The sequence below is a fragment of the Dicentrarchus labrax genome, unplaced genomic scaffold (assembly GCF_905237075.1).
Source record: "Dicentrarchus labrax unplaced genomic scaffold, dlabrax2021, whole genome shotgun sequence".
Lineage (NCBI taxonomy): Eukaryota > Metazoa > Chordata > Actinopteri > Moronidae > Dicentrarchus > Dicentrarchus labrax.
This window is the reverse complement of record NW_026136722.1, coordinates 17,822,717-17,839,013: the sequence shown is the minus strand read 5'-3', so window position 1 is coordinate 17,839,013 and position 16,297 is coordinate 17,822,717. Positions and strand designations below refer to the sequence as shown.

The following is a 16,297-nucleotide window of genomic DNA, read 5'->3' as shown; positions in this document are numbered from 1 at the left end:
GTCGTTGCACACATTAAATGGCCCGAAATCATTCACTGCTGAGAGACAGAGGGATTTGGGAGGCTGAGACCTGATCAATGTTTCCATCACCAGCATTTGGTTTTATTTGAAGGTTTCTATTCTTTCTAAAGGCTGCAATGACCTTATAGTCTACTAAAACCTTTTAAATGGTAAATACAAAGTAAGAATTAAATGGTAAATACAAAGTAAGAATCTGAAGCATTCAATGCAAACTTTCAGTACAAACCTTTGTTTAGACCTTTACCTGTGTGACGCCTGAGTTTAGGTCTCAATACTTAACAAATTCTTCTATCTAACCCTTTAAAAAATTATTTAAACACAAAGCAGTCAGACCAGAACTCAACCTGAATGAAAGTCTCTAAGGTTCCTGATTTAAATCAGTAAATATCTGGCATTAAATGCTTGATGAGATTCTTTAATCCGACACTGAGTATCAAAAGACACATTTCAGTCAAAATTATGCTTTATTTAAATACCTATTTTATTTTTTTTACAGATCCTTATTTATAATTCACCAAAATTAGCCAAAACTTAATCAAATGCCCAGAGACCAAACCAAAACCTTCCCTATTATAATTTAGGACGATATTCAGAAGGTCTGATACTGGGCTCTAGTGATGTCTGTCACTTATAAAAACCAATGTGCATCGATGAGCGGAGGAATAAGACACAGCAGGAAAGAATTGGGATTTTATTAGACACTACAAATTACAGAGAGACGGAGAGGCCGAGGGCTGAACAGCACAAATAAATGTTATGCATCCATTCCATGACAAACAAGACCGAATACACCTTTCTGTTGTGTTCTTACACACTCAGTCCGTTGGTGTTGCCATGAATACAATGGTTACAGGTCTGTTGCAATGTCCAAAATAAGAAATGAAGAGTTGCCAGTGTATATAATATAGACTTTTTGATGCACTAAGAAGCCCTTCAGTGCAGATCTGAACCTATCCGATTGGTGCTGTGATGAGAACTTTACATTGCTGAGAGACTGTAGAACAGTCAGTGTATTCAAGGCACTGGAATAGACTCAGAATTATGGTTAACGTTTCCGGGTGAGGTAGTGAAATCACTCGACAGTGAGGTAATTTTGGGATACACATGGATTAATTATTGGCTTTTTCCTATATACAGTAAATGTATGATTTCATAAAAAGATGCTCCTCGGACTCGGGAGGCATCGTTCCAGTCTTCACTCTTCTCTACGAACCCTGTTCACACTCGAGTGCGTCTGTGCAGATAAGATGCAGAAGGGAAACACCTTCTAAAGCGCAAAAATACTAAGACAAACAGTTTGTGGTTAGAAAAGAATCTCGTTGTGTCACACACACACACACCTTTGGATCGGATCAATAATGTTCAACCAAGCCGGGACTGGGATTTGACCGACGTGTCCATTTGCTGTTTTATTGGGTGGATACTGGCTTTTCTGATTGTTTCATTTAGAATTAGTAGGATTTAAAACCTGTTTTTGAACTGAACTGACGCCTTTAAAGTTTTAAAGATTTCGGCACAAAAATATACGGAAGTTTGGGACTGCCACTATTAAAATGAAATCATTTACTTTGTGCACATTTGTCAACAAATGTATGCTAAAAGTTTTTCATCTTTTATTTTCACATATGAAAATACATAATAAAAATTAAATGAGAATCCTCATTAAAACATCATTAATAAAACAGACTTAATAAAAAAAAATCTACAATTGAATGTAAAAACAACATTTAATTCTCAAATAACCTAAAATTAAAGATTAAATAACAAACAGGACTTTTATATTTGAATTGTCCTGATTTTAGCCAATTCCTGATGAAAAGGAGAAATCTGTCAACCATCTAAACCACCAGCTAGAATATGTTGCTCACATCTGTATGCTAAATATGAAGCTACAGCCAGCAGCTGGTTAGCTTAGCTTAGCACAAAGGCTAGAAATAGCTACCATTGCTCCACCCAAACTGACTAGCAGTTCTAAAAGCTCAATAATTATCAGATTATATCACGTCTGTACAAAAAAAAAACACTGAAAAACAGCAACAATTTGTGATTATACAGTGTCTTGCTGTCACCATCAGACTCCAGGAAGTTACTGCACCCATCCAGGAAATAGTGTGGCACATAAAATGAAACAGTTTCTATCACAGTTTGGTTTGAGTATTGAGTTTAAAGGCGCTGGTAGATTGGTTTCCGTACAGATTTTCAGAAACGCGAATATCAGCCCTCAAAAACTTGAATCGGTCGCATCCCAGTCTTGGACTGATTGGTAAAAAGCAGCATGCAGCTCTACACTACAACACAACTAAGGTTTGGGCTCCACTGTAAGCCTTCATTTCAGAATGAAATAAAGCTTCCCAGTGTCCATCACTCAGGTTCAGGGACATACTACAACTGCATTGGCTGAGGGAACCAAACACACACAGAGCAGCAATGTTAAACCAGCTATAGATTTCCCTTCCTTCATAGTAACTTCATCCCGTCGAAAGATCAGAAAGAAAACAAGACTCACAAGCTGCGCGGTTACAAAAAAAGCCTCAAAAAGTCAGAATATTCACCACTTAAAGGAAGAAAAGCCTGGACGACTCAGTAAATGTCGGGGCGTGTCGGGGGAAAGGTCACAGCATTGAACACGGTGAACTAAGTGGGGGTTTCTTGTCGGATTTGAGCTGATGGGGAAAAAAAGGGCCTAACTGTACATTCTCTCTTCTGGACTGCATTTTCAGCATCTGCTTCCTTAGAGTTGAATGGGATTTAAATGAGCCTACAGGTGGCGCCAACATAAGCAGGAGTGCTGTCATAATGATAATAATGCCCAGGAGGTTTGGGTGTTGCTGAATATCCACAAATCTCTGTAAAACTACCACATCCTAGCTAATATAGAATATCAAAATACCACTATATGCATTTGTCTTTGAGTTATATACTTGTATTCTTTAATAATATTCTGGATCTGTTGTGCCTTTAAAATACATAGTTCAGTAATGTATAGGAAAAATACTGTACAAAAAGAACAACTTATAGAATAGGTTTATATAAACATATCTCTTGTAACCAATATATCATCTCTGTTGTGAATCGTTTGGTCTGCAGTAAACAAATTGATTGGGTTAACCACAGTATTGGACAACACCATCCAACTTTTTTTTGTCAACATCTCTTACATTCATACAGCCATCTTTAAAAAGAGGGCAAACATAGAGCTACAATGAGAGACTACAGACATCTATCTGTATTGATTTCTAAAATAAAAACACGCATATTAATCATGCTAAGTTAAACAGAAGCAAAAAAAAGAAAAAGAATTATCAACAACTTTGCAAAAAAAAAAGAGATAAAAGATTTGCAAACAGCTTTTCGTTCTGTGAAAGAAAATCATGCTGAAATCTGAAAACAAGGAGGCTAAACGACAACAATGTCAAGAGTAGTATTAATACTAACAATTATATCAACAGAATACATATATATAAAAAAAAACATCTTCCATCTGAGAAATAAAAGGTAGATAAATATGAGGCGGAGGAAACTTTGAGTGAGTGGAAACATTGCACCGGATCAGATTGTGAGACACGCATTAGTGCAGAGGTTAACTAAGGTTATCTTAGTTAACGGAGGCGAGCTGAAACGAGAGGTGGCGGAGAGAGGGGTGAGATCAGGGTGGGGTGAGGAACAATGTAGGTAGTCAGTTTAGTTCTGGACAGGAATTATTGCTCAGTGTCCGGTTGATGAAGAAAACGCTATTCTTCTTTAAAAACGGCAAATCTTACGCCACGATTGCACAAGGAAAAATGTGCTATCTGAATGTTAAAATACAGAGAATGCTGCTAGGAGAAGCTAGCGCGTGTTGGGGGGGGGTGGTTACTGAAGTACAACATAAACACCAAGAAAAGAGTTTAAAAAAAAAAGGGAGTGAAAAAGAAGATGCTGATGGAAAGAGAAACAAACCTTTTAGCTGATGGAAAGAGAAACAAACCTTTTACAGGGTTTAAAAAAAGCACAAAGATTTTGGGGGGGTATAAGCAGGCTCTCGGACACGTCACATGTTCACAGAAGAAGAAGAAGAAGAAGAAGAAGAAAAAAAAGGAGGAGGAGGGAAACAACAGTTTTCAGTCCTGATCTCACGTATAAAATTGGTATGAAAGTGAACAACAAACAGCATGGCATCGTTTCGCAAAAAGTGGAAGGTAGCGGGGGACTCAGCTGGTGGGTTGGCTCATAACTCCTCACAGTACATTAAAGTGGGAAGTATGCATGTGTAAATACATATATTTATCTATGTATATATATATATATATACGTAAATAAACGTGTATATATATATTTAGTTGAACGATGTGTACAGAAAATAAAAGAAGGAACAGACAAAAATCGAAGCTTATGATAAAAGTCAAAATGACAGTTATAATACCAGAATCATACAGGTGTGTTGGTTGAGGAGGGGGAGGTTTGTGGGAGGAGGAGGAGGTAGGGGGCGGTGGAGGAGGACGGGGCAGTGCCACCAAAAGAGACACATTGTCCTTCAAACTCGAGGGACAGTGGGGTCAGGGTGGTGAAAGTGGGTGTTGGGTTGGTGGTCGGGCTGGCGAGGAGGTTTGGAGTTGGGGGGTGGGGGGCTCACAGGGGCCCGTGTCGGGCCTCATATTTAGCCAGAATGTTCTTGCAGCGGCCAAGCTCCTTCCTCATGTCCGCTACCTCCATGCGGAGAGCGGCGTTCTCCTTCTCCAGGAAGCTGGCCCGGATGGCGATCTGGTTCTCCTTCAGCCGCCGGGCGTCCCGTGACCTCTTGGCTGCCACGTTGTTCTTTCTGCGCCGGGCCCAGTACCGGTCGTCCTGGGGAGCAGAGCAGGAGGGGTTAGCGCTGGATACGATCACAAAATACTCTTACAGTCCTAACAAGTCCCTGATCGACCCTGATTTTCCCATGATGAAGTCCCATGATGAAGGCCTCTGACTAGGAGGGTCAAAAGGTCGGGACATGAAGGTCTGCTGACCCCACGCTGCCAGTTTAACATATTATCAGCAGTTAATACGTTGGGTTGGTTCACACAAGTACATTTAGTAATACTGATCTTGTGGTTTGCCATAGAATGAGTCAGAGTGGAGGTTTGATAATGAAAATACTGTATTAATGTTTGTGTTTAAACCTCCCACAGATATATATATATACACGGTGGGGTGTTCTTTATTCTTTATTCGGATTTACTAAAATTACAGTACATGTCCTTGCTTACAGTATCGCACTATACTCGATCGTATCGTAACTCCTGTTACTTTGTTTCTTGCCAGTAGTACTTACGGGTGTAAAACATAACAACATCTAGACCTAACCGGGTGATCCGATCTTGCTTGGGACAGAGCAGCAGGTCAAGGACTCACCTTCAGGTCCTCGGGGATAAAGACCTTGCGGGCCTTCTTGATCATGGGCTGCGGCTTCAGCTCCTCTGCAGAGAATTTGCGTTTTCTGGGGTCGAACATTTCCTGGCCGGGCACGCTGGACAGGGCCAGGTCTGCCGGGTCAGGCTCGTAGGCCAGGGGCACCTGGATGGACTCTGGGTCGATGGGGCTGGGTGTGTCCCGGGGTGAGGGCAGTGCTGCAGGAGGACAACAACAAAGCAAAATAACACATATTAGCTGCCAGCAAGTACACAGAATCATCCTGTTTTCTGGAAGAGCTGGTAATTATTTGGCAGAGGGGTTTTGGTCAGCGGGGAACCGAACTCTAAGCACCCCTGATTTTGACTCTAATGGCAGAAATGGCACCGATGGCCACTTCACTTTGGGGTAATTGCTTATGCAACGTCATGAGTGGGTCCTGATCAGCAGATCTTTTCTGTGAAGCTCTTACAGCCGGACAGAGGACACATGAGGAGCAGCGGTTGGAAACTGAAGAGAGCCTCTTGCGCGGGCAGGGGGCCTCTGAGGGGGGGGAGCTGAATGCTGCCTTTCTTCCCTTTGAGCTCACATGTTTGTGTATTCGAGGGCTGATCCACTAAGTAATGTCAGGCTTTGACAGACCGGTGCAGATGTAAAGCAAGAGAACAGGTGACTGCTTCTTTAGAGAAAAAAACACTTGTATAGAGAATCATTTGCCCCATCCGACCAGCAGGTGGTGCTGTCACACCAGCTTTAAAACCACAGCCGCTGAGAAGTCATTTCACAAACTGTTTTTATCTTAGGAGCTGCTGATAATCTGTCAGCTGATCTCAAACCACCAGATTTAGTCTTTAAAATTGTCTCGAGGTGATCTGCTCCCGCTTGCCTTCAGGTCAGTCTGCCTCTTGTGCAAGGCTCCTCCAATTGATCGAGGCCAACGAGCCGAGGGTGGTTCAGTTCATTAGCCGGCCCAAATGAAACGACTCTGTGATTCATTACATTAGCTCGAATTTGTTTTGGCCGTTTCAACCACACCTGCACTCCCCGGCTCGATACAAAAAGCTCGACGAGTGACACGACAACCGGGAATGTGAGCGAAAGCAGCAAAGTGCAGCAGGCGTTTTCATTAGCTGCTGGCAGCTCGTACATCATGACCTACATTTCTGTGCTTGTGAGCCTGCCATGACAGCCAGTCAATGCCGCTGACCTTCAGTCAGAGCGTACATGGTCACGCTGCTTTTGGCTGCCGTGGAGATTTGAGAAGCTCCGTCTGCTCTCTGCGTAAAAATCTGAAACAAACAGGATGTCTGTAGATCAGGAGACACCGTCCTACCCAGAGGAAGCGATGGGCCTCTTCATCACTGAGGCATGAAAGCCCCCTCACACTGCTGAAGGTTTCTCTGTTCACAATGAGGAAAACTAAAGTGTTTGTTTGTAAAAAAAAACTCTGCAGGACCATTAAAAAACTGCTAATTATCACCTCATAAAACTGAGCAGAAATGTGGAAAAATACCCCGGGAGGAAGAACGTAACATATTCTCTGACATATGTTTGAGATATTCTCAGGTAGTTTCACTTCACTAAACACAAGTAGGGCCTCAGGAAAGTTGGGAATATTTAGATGCAATACTAAAACAACATTTTACTTTGAAGAAATATCAACATGAGTCCTAAAATAGGACGATCTGATCAAATAATGAGCATAAAGAGTTCAATGATCCGCCAGTTACTTTCTTGATCTAATTGATCAATCGTTTAGTCTATATAATGTCAGAAAATCGTGCATTTCCCAGAGACAATATGTATGTATGTATGTATGTATGTATTTGTTTTGGAAAACATAAAGGTCAAAAACCCACAGATGTTGATCAATTTTCTGTCGATCAGCTAACTGATTTATCCTTTGATCGTTCTGAACTTTGTGTTCTTGACTTGAAGCATCATTATTTGTATTGATCATTAATCTGATGTTCTGTTTTTCTACATTTATTGTAGACCCACAATGATCAATTTATGCCTTAGTTGTCAACTAATGAATTAATCAGCAGCTATTTTGATTATTAATTAATCGTTCTCATTTCTTTTTTCGTATGAAAAACTGTCCAAATCCTTTAAATTCAGATTCTCAAATGTGAATGTTTTATGGTTTCTTTAGTCCTTTATGACAGTAAACTGAATGTCTTTTGGTTGTGGACAAAAGACATTCGAGGACGTCACCTTGGTCATGTATTTTCTGACATTTTATAGACCAAACAGAGAAAATGATGAACAGATTAAGCGATAATGAAAATAATCATTTCAGCCCTAATTTATTGCTCAATTGTTTGGTCGTTAAATTGTGAAAGATCTCCATCACAGGTTTCCAGATCCTAGTGTGACGTCTTTAAATTGCTTGTTTCGTCTGACTGATATAAGTCAGAGAAACCCCGCAGATACAGACAGCTCATCCTACGGTAACGAAAACACGACGATTCTTATTCTCAGGTGATTATCCACTAATGAAAACATACCAATGAATATCCATTTATTTGCCAATAGATCCTCCTGAATGTTACACACTGGACCTTTAATCCACTAATCGTTTGCTTGTGTGTACGGCTGGGCGCTCAACCTTAATACTCACTCTTGAAACATAATGATTTTACTGCCATCGGCTCTTATGATCACATGACTCCTCACATTCTCGCTGTAAAGATAATCCATCCATAACCTAAGACACACATTGGCCAACGTTGCCTCCCACCATTCATAAACTGAGCCCAGCACACACAGAAAGCTACTTACTAACTAAAATTAGACGCCGTCTTAGACAATCTGTCACCTTCAAATAGCCAGCCTCGCCCTAATCACCTTGGATCTCCCAATTAGCGGAGTTAAAAACACAGTGGCATGGTCATGGGCTATAAGTAGACGTACAAGCCCGTTCATTGATCTGTACTGTGCTCAACTAACGTACAGCACATTCCAGGGGAGAGGAAGCAGGCCAACGTGGATTCACAAAAAGGTTCCCCCCCCCCCCTCCTCCACCTCCTGTACAGGAAATCTAAAATTAACAAGCCAGGAAAGGTTTGGAGCTGACCTACAAAGAGCTGTGTGAACGCTGGGATAACCAGGGCTCTCTGATGGAATACCTGTGGAACTTGTTTTTGTGTGACGTGAGAGTTTTTTGATGTATTTGCACACAATGCCGGGCTGCGGGGTTGGTGTCACGCTAGGTGATCATATCGGGAGGCGCTGTGACTGTTATCATGTAGCTGTGCGGCTGACAATGCTGCAGTGATAAGCTGAACTCTGACCTGGGTGCAACACGGGACCAATAACAGCCACTTCTCCCACACAAAGACTGCACTCTCTGGGCTAAAGGGCAAACCGATTCTTCTTCTAACTGGCTTTAAAATAGTTTCAGGATTTAGGATAACAAGGCTGCCACAACTGCTTTTTCCTTTCTTCAGAAGGTCGAACTGATCACATGACTGCAGGAATGATATTCCTTATTTTTCTTATTGTCAACAAATCTCATTAAAAGACCAAAACCAAAATGAATTGATCCAAACAAGTGTAGTTTATTTTGACTCAATCCCACACACACCGTCCCGCTCCCATAAATACCCAATAGAGAACTAAATGCATATTAATCCGCAGCTGAAAATAGTCCCCAAGCAATGCTCCATTAGCTCCCGTTTGTGTCACGTTTGTTAAAGACCACAGTGAGCAGCTGTTTTAGGAACTCCAAACAAAAAATGAAACTGTCCTTTCAAGAAATTCATTGACAATAAGAAAAACAAACCAGCACTTTTCTTTTTTTCCTCATCTGCAGGACATCACCTGCAGAAGTTATTTTTGCTTCTGTGACACACAAGTCAAGAGGGCTCGGTCAGTCCTGCAGGACATGCTGATCCTGTCCACAGGCCACATGACAAGACAGCTGAGAGGAACGCTCCTCGGTCTGCTGGAAACTGGGCCAGAGGAAATTGGCTACTGCGACAATGAGGAAGAAACTTAAAAAGGGTGAAATATTGAGAGTGTGAGTCTGATAAGTATGGACTGATTGCTGCCTGACACACTGCATTATTCCTACAGTACGTGTTGATAAGTACATGAACTCGTAGAGACATTTCGCTCCCCAAATGTGCTGATTTACGCCTCCCACAGAGCCCTCGTTCCTTGACTAACACACTGGAATGCGCCACAATGCACCCTTTGACCCCTCCTACATCTGACTTCCCCTTTGGACCCTGCCAACAGTACACAGGGGTCCATCTCCTGAACCACCCCTGACACAGTCCCTCAAGGTCTGCGGGCCTGAAGATCCTGAAGAAACGCCCAGTCATTTTGTTCTTTGCTTGCGATAACAACTTTATCGGCCGCCTGCTGTATTGCTTGCAAGCAGGCAGAACACAGAGGGATTGTGGTTGTTGTTGTGGGTGGTGGTGGTGGTGGTGGTGGTGGAGTGGCTGGTTAGACGAGACTCTGCAAGCTGGAACGCACACGTGACAAAAGCACACTAGAGTCCATGTGATCTCTGCAGGGTACAGCCTGTGCCTTGGCTCCGAGTCCAGGCTGTGTCGGAGCCGAGCCCGGCCGGGGAGGGAGAGGAAGACTGGACGGGAAGTGGAGAGTGCTTAAGGGAGAGAGCGGGAGGGGAGGGTGACAGTGAGAGTGGGAGAGTGAGGGAGGGATGAGAGGGAGGCAGCTTCATGCCGTGACAAGCTCCTGTTTGCAGCTCAGCGCAGCACACAGCGCCTGCATGTGTGTGTCACATGGCGCGGCACGCTGCAGGAAACCCCAGCCGCGTTCACGTGAGAGGTAAATGTGAAGACGCACACAGAGACAGACCCACACACATACACCCACACACACACACAAACACACACACACACACACAGTCTGCCTTTGTACGTACACACGTGCACAGACGCTGGAATAAAGTGTACTGTACAGATGAACCTCCTCTGGAGCATCTGGTTATCTCCGGCTGCACTGTCCTCAGATTAGAGCTAAACCTGTCTTAGTTCAGTCTGCAGATCCAGAGATGGAACAGTTAACAATGATAAATGTGGGAAAACATCAGGTCACATGCACTCACAGGAGGGATTTTTTTTTACAGAATACAACAAAGCTGCGCTTCCTTCTTATAAACTAGTTCTAGGTGATCTGACCTCAAATCTATATCCTGATAAACTCCAGTGCTCAAACATTCAGTCTGTCAGTCAGTCAAGATCAAGTGTTATGATGGAATATATTCGTTTCAGTCATTTAATCTAACATACGCAGCTTCCACGTTCTCAAACGGGAGGATTTGCTGCTTTGGTTTTTTTTATATTATTGTAAAAACTTTCTATCTTTGGGTTTTGGACTAAGAGCTATTTTAAGACATCACCTGCTGCTCTGAGGAGATGTGATGGACATTTTTCATCATTCTTTTTGACATTTTATAGACTAAAGAACTGGTAATTTTAAAATAATAGAACTCGCACAGTTCCTTATTGTAGGATAGAAAAAGGAAGCTAAAACTAGATTACCTCTGCTTCCAGGAACGAGTATACTGTAAATATGATACGTGCAATTAACCTGATGTGACAGTCTGGGAATTTCAGAAGATAGATTCATTCATTTCTATACTGATAACACTTTTTGTTATGTTGGCTCACTTGTACGTTGTTTGTCATGATATTCTGTTTATATTCTGTGTTTTCCATCATTTATTTTCTATTCTACTACTTATTCATATTTAAAAGGTTTAATTATTCTGGTGTTCTGACCTGAACCGTTGGCTGATTGGTCGGTTGAACTTTCAGTTAAATGTCAGGAGAATCATTTTTAGTGTAATTGAATGGAGTCACTAATGTGATGAATGTTTCTGTCTCGCTCTGTTATCAACAAAGAGGTTGAATGATGTATTTACCACATTACAGTGGAGGCTTTACAATACCTCATCAAGGTTTCTTCCTTCCTAATCTTCAAGACACAACACACTGAGGGGAAGTGTTTGTATGGCGGCGGTACACCAGCTGTGGAAGTCTACAAACACCACGCCAACATTTGACACCGATAGCCCCAACGTAACGGTTGTAATGGGACTGCAGTTTGAGGCTCCTTCAGGGGGACGTTCGGGGATTTCAACCAACCAAAACAACTAAACATTATATTATATTTCATGTAACCGAGCTGGTCCTTGAAAAGCAGGCAGGATGGCGATCAACTAACGTTCATCCTCCATTATCATCCACTCCATGCTCTGTGCAGTTGTGTATTGATCCAGCTGGTGATCAGAGGACGAATCTGCGTTTAACTCAACCCATTTCCTTAAGAGACCCCTCTTCTATCAGCCTGACGACCCCTGACTCACACATTTTAATATTATATACCTGATAAACTGTACAATGAACCCAAACAGTGAGGGTTTGGATGACTTTAAGTAAAACATTTCAAGCAAAGAATTTTATTTAGTTGTCTTCAAGAAAATGCTGATTTATAGGCCTACAGCATATATATTTTTAAAGTTTCCTTACATCCTTTAAAATCAAGAAGGTCTCGTGACCCCCAGTGAAGGTCTGATAACCCCTAGTAGGGGTCCCGGCCCCCAGGTTGAGAACCACTGATCCAAGGTTGTGTGATATAAATATGTGACTTATTAGTCCATTAACACACCCTAGTGCCTCACTGACAACAATACACCAGGACCCCACCTCTTCAGCCTTTACAGGTAAAACACACACACACACACACACACACACACACACACACACACACACACACACACACACACAGTCTCCGGCGGCGTGGTCGAGCGTTGCCCACTAAGAACGTGCTGTGTTTATGTGTTTACAGTGAGGCTCGGTCCTTTAAATGATTGAAATCGCTCTGGTGTCTGGAGAATTGACAGCCCAAATAGTGTCTGGCAGCAGCTTAACAAATTCAGTTACGCAGTTTAACGCTTCAGTCTAAATACTAACTGCCTGCTTAATGTCAACTCATTACAATAATAAGATTTCCCAGTACCGAAAGCTCCCTTTGATTGCCACAACACTGAAACACTGGAACGAAGTAGAGTATGTCTGTGATAAAATATTGTGCACTGCCTTTCTGGTTATTTTGAAATCTTTTGATGACTCACTGTGGCTCCTATTGTAGATCTGCAGAGTGAAAAGGAAATTTCATTTAAAAACATCGTAAGAAAAGCCTCAAAATTACTCAAAAATGATACTACAGGACAGAAGCTGAATGAAGTTCAGCAGGATGTAGTAATTTATGAATCCCATTTCTGACTAACGCGGGCAGCTTTTAGTTAGTAAAACAAAGCCTGCACGGAATTCTTTGGAATTGATACTGAAACCAACTCTTATAGAGGGAAACTAAAACCTTTACAACCACAGCATAAAGTGTAAACACGACTGTTGGCAGACAATGTCAGTGCACAGAGCCTTTTCTGACAATCACAGCTTCATGAGCGTGCTGTGCTGCATCCCTGGCCTGTTTAAGCTTTACTCTGGGACTCCAAAGTCCAGTTCAGGGCCGTAAATCCGAGCTTAAGTCTGTCACTGTGTACCTAACCTGCTGTTGTCAAAAGCACAAAGTTAAACCAGCAGCAGCTAAATAAGAACCAGGTAAAAATGAGCGCTCAGAGACGATGCCTCCGGAGATTCGGGACACAAAGCTCAGTAAGTGGTTTACTCTTAGCATCTCTGGCTGACAGTGACTTTAATGTTGAGTGTAGCAGGTGAGCAAACAGCAGCGGCGCCTCCTAGAGCCTCCCCAGACATCGGGGAGGTGTGAACAACGCAGCGCCAACACGTGTGATTTGCAGGTGCACGTCAGGCTCCGCCGTGTGCGAGTCCTACCTGCTGTGCTGGGGCTGCAGAGGCAGTTCTGAGGCGCCAGGCCCGTGTGAACCGAGGTGGTGGCGCGGCTGCTGAGGTCCACCACTGAGGGCGTGGTCGGGGTAGGCGGGGTGGGTGGCGGGGCCTGCTGTGCCGGCTGCGTCGCCTGCGGGGCCTGGTTGCTCTGGGCTGTGTTGGCGGGGATGCCGTTCTCCGACAGGAACTCCTCCAGGTCCATGTACTCCAGCTGAAAGTTGTCCGCATCGTAGGGCAGGGTCTTGTCCCAGAGGGTCGGGCCCAGGAAGGCCGACTGTGGGTGGTTGGCCGCGCTGCTCTCATCGTCCAGCTTCTTCGCTTTCTCCTTGTCTTTCCCGAATCCTGCGAATGTTTGCACACAGTCATTTCATTGTCTTACAGCAGGGGAGGATCACGGGTCATTGCATGGGTAATAATAGAAAGTACGGCTGGGGGCTTCATCTTAAAGGGTCAGTTCAATCAATTCATTCAAAATGAAAACATTTCTCTAGGGAATATTTCCATATAGAAAGCTTCCTTCTTCAGTGTTTAATGCACGTTCGATTCAATTATCCTCATCTTATTGAGAAAATACGTCTTTTCATTTTACATGAACTGACCCTTTAAGATTAAAAATAAACCAAAACAAGTCTCCATTCATGTTCAGATACTGTAATGGCACTCAGTACATTTAAGCAATACAAACAGGAGGGTGTACAGCATTAACAACAGCTTCTCAGAGCAGAAAGGACGCCCTCTATCGACAGCTCGAGGTACCACTAATATAAATCCCATTGAAGACGAGGGTTTAAAGGTGATAGACGCAGCACCGAGCTTAAAACAGTCTCAATAACAACACATTAAGTATTCACGTATTTCACATAATAGAAGTATATATATATATATATATTAAAAATCAAATAATAAAATACCTAGTAAGCTTGTCAGTCAACTAAAAACCATCGTGCTGTTTTTATTTATCTGTGCAACCTGCAGCACGTAAAGGTGACACTGTTTGTTCCTCGACAAAGATCGTGTAATATTAAGAAACATCACTCTTTAGTTTAAACCTGTGTGTCCCTTCACTGCGGTTTCAGCTGTCAAACAACCCCCCCCCAAATGGATGACTGCAAGAACGGACACCGGAGAGAGGAGGTGCACCATCAGTGCACCGTGCACAAGTTTTAAAATAAATACAAATAAATAAAACGTACCTTCATCGTGATGGAAAGGCAGCTTCAGCGGGTTTTCCAGCAGCGATTTCAGGACGCCGTGAGTCGGCGGCAGGAAAGTTGGGTTTATAGCAAGAGGTCTGGCCATTTTCTCCATATCTCTTTAAAGGGAAACTAAAAGAATAACGCTTGCAAAAAATACTTTTATTATTTTTTTTTTTCCAAAAAGAAAAGCCCCCCAGGGAAAGAGACCGAACTCTTGGCTTGGCTTTGCCCCGTGAGAGGAACCTCGCAAGCGGGGGAGAAAAACCAACAACGCCGGGGGCTCGGAGGGGAGAAGACGAGGACTCCGCAGCGGCAGCAGGACGGTGAGCGGCTGGCTGTCTGTCTGTCTGTCTGTCTGTCGTCGAGGCTGGTTGGCAAATAGCTGGAGGAGGAGGAGGAGGAGGAGGGGGGGGGGAGCTCTGACGGAGCTGCTACTCTCCTCCATCCATGTGCGGAGACGGACGCCGGTGACGTCAAAGCCCTGGGAGGGCGGGGACGTTTTTCTCGCGGTGCGTTCACGTAGCGTCGGGAAAGAACAAAGCAAAACAACTTCATGAAAAAAAAAAAAAATTTTTGAGCGGCCAGTTCGGAATATGGTGCCTTCAAGGACTGTGGGGATTGTTGTTTTTCAGTGTGATCAAATAAAGTATAGATGAGGCAAAGTGTTTTCTCTCTTTATGTAATAATCTTCTTCTTTTTTTAATGTTTGGTTTAGACATTGATGATATTAACAATTAATACTGAATAATAACCCATAATTAATAACATAGTAATATATAAAGGACAAAAAGACATACATATAAATTAATGAATAAATCATTTTCATTGACAAAATGTATTTATTTTCGTTTATTTATGTCTTTATTTATTTTTATTAATTTATTTAATTTATTATTATTATTATTATTATTATTATTATTATTATTATTATTATTTTACCCTTCATAATAATATGAAGTTTATTCTTCCCAAAGTAAATATTTGTGACATTTTATGTGTTCAGTCAAATAAATATGTATAAATTGATGCATATATGCCATTTATTTATGTATACTTCTATACAAAATAGAATACATAAATAGTAAAATGAAATAAGAATAGAAAAAAATAATAATATGCACGTTCAACAACATGAGGTGCAAATTACAAATGACTGAGTGTAATACATCAATTAAAGTGCAGGGTATGTATTCTATTGTAAGTATACAGAAATAGTTTATATGCATAATTATATACGTGGCATCTTTGGACAAACATTTACTTTGTGAAGAATAAACCGTGCATACTGCATTTGCAAAAACACGATACAAAAAGGAATAAATATATGCAAAAAATCTGCTTAAATGAAACAACTTGTTAGTGTTTAAGGCTATTTATAGTTAACTGATACTAAAACTGAAGCATGACAGGATAAAATTACAAAGAAATAACAACACTTACATCAGTGGTCCTGAGAATTTACTTGAGACATTTGCTTTAAATCATTTATTCAAAAGTCTCAAAAGTTTTTTTTATAAAATTAAACAGATTCATATGTATATGGGTTTTGTGGTTTTATGACATGTTTCAAACATCAAAACTGACAAAGTTTGCGCTTACTTCTCACATCAATCTTATATACTGCCTGTCATAAAGTCCTGCTGCAGTCTATTAACAAAGTCTTTCATGTTACGATTGCTCCCGTGTGATTTTCTTGCGATCGCAGCCCTGCAAGGTATTTAGAGAACGCAAAATCTGTGACGGACAGGCCTGAAACGTGTCGGTTATGCTGCATCCAACAGCAGTTTTATGGCGTTCAGTTATATTTTCAACTAGACCAAAAATATTTTCTAAAATTATGACTGTGGGAAATTCTCT

The 16,297-nt window shown here is 41.9% G+C and overlaps 1 protein-coding gene across 1 annotated transcript; it reads right to left on the bottom strand.

Annotated features, from left to right (window-relative positions):
• Positions 1-698: 698 nt before the first annotated feature.
• On the bottom strand, positions 699-14,807 carry hlfa (HLF transcription factor, PAR bZIP family member a). The gene is made up of 4 exons (XM_051388657.1): positions 14,438-14,807; positions 13,230-13,586; positions 5,392-5,606; positions 699-4,845 (listed from the first exon to the last, which is right to left on the bottom strand). The coding sequence occupies exons 1-4, from the start codon at positions 14,550-14,552 to the stop codon at positions 4,630-4,632; spliced, it is 903 nt and encodes a 300-aa protein (XP_051244617.1). The 5' UTR covers positions 14,553-14,807; the 3' UTR covers positions 699-4,629.
• Between the last annotated feature and the right edge of the window lie 1,490 nt (positions 14,808-16,297).

Bases quoted from the DNA above. Each gene is read 5' to 3' on its own strand.
- hlfa (XM_051388657.1), bottom strand. From the start codon at position 14,552: ATGGAGAAAATGGCCAGACCTCTTGCTATAAACCCAACTTTCCTGCCG. The intron at 13,587-14,437 runs GTACGTTTTATT...AAACATTCGCAG, and splicing joins GCCTTTCCATCACGATGAAG to GATTCGGGAAAGACAAGGAG. The intron at 5,607-13,229 runs GTAGGACTCGCA...GTCCTCCTGCAG, and splicing joins CTGCAGCCCCAGCACAGCAG to CACTGCCCTCACCCCGGGAC.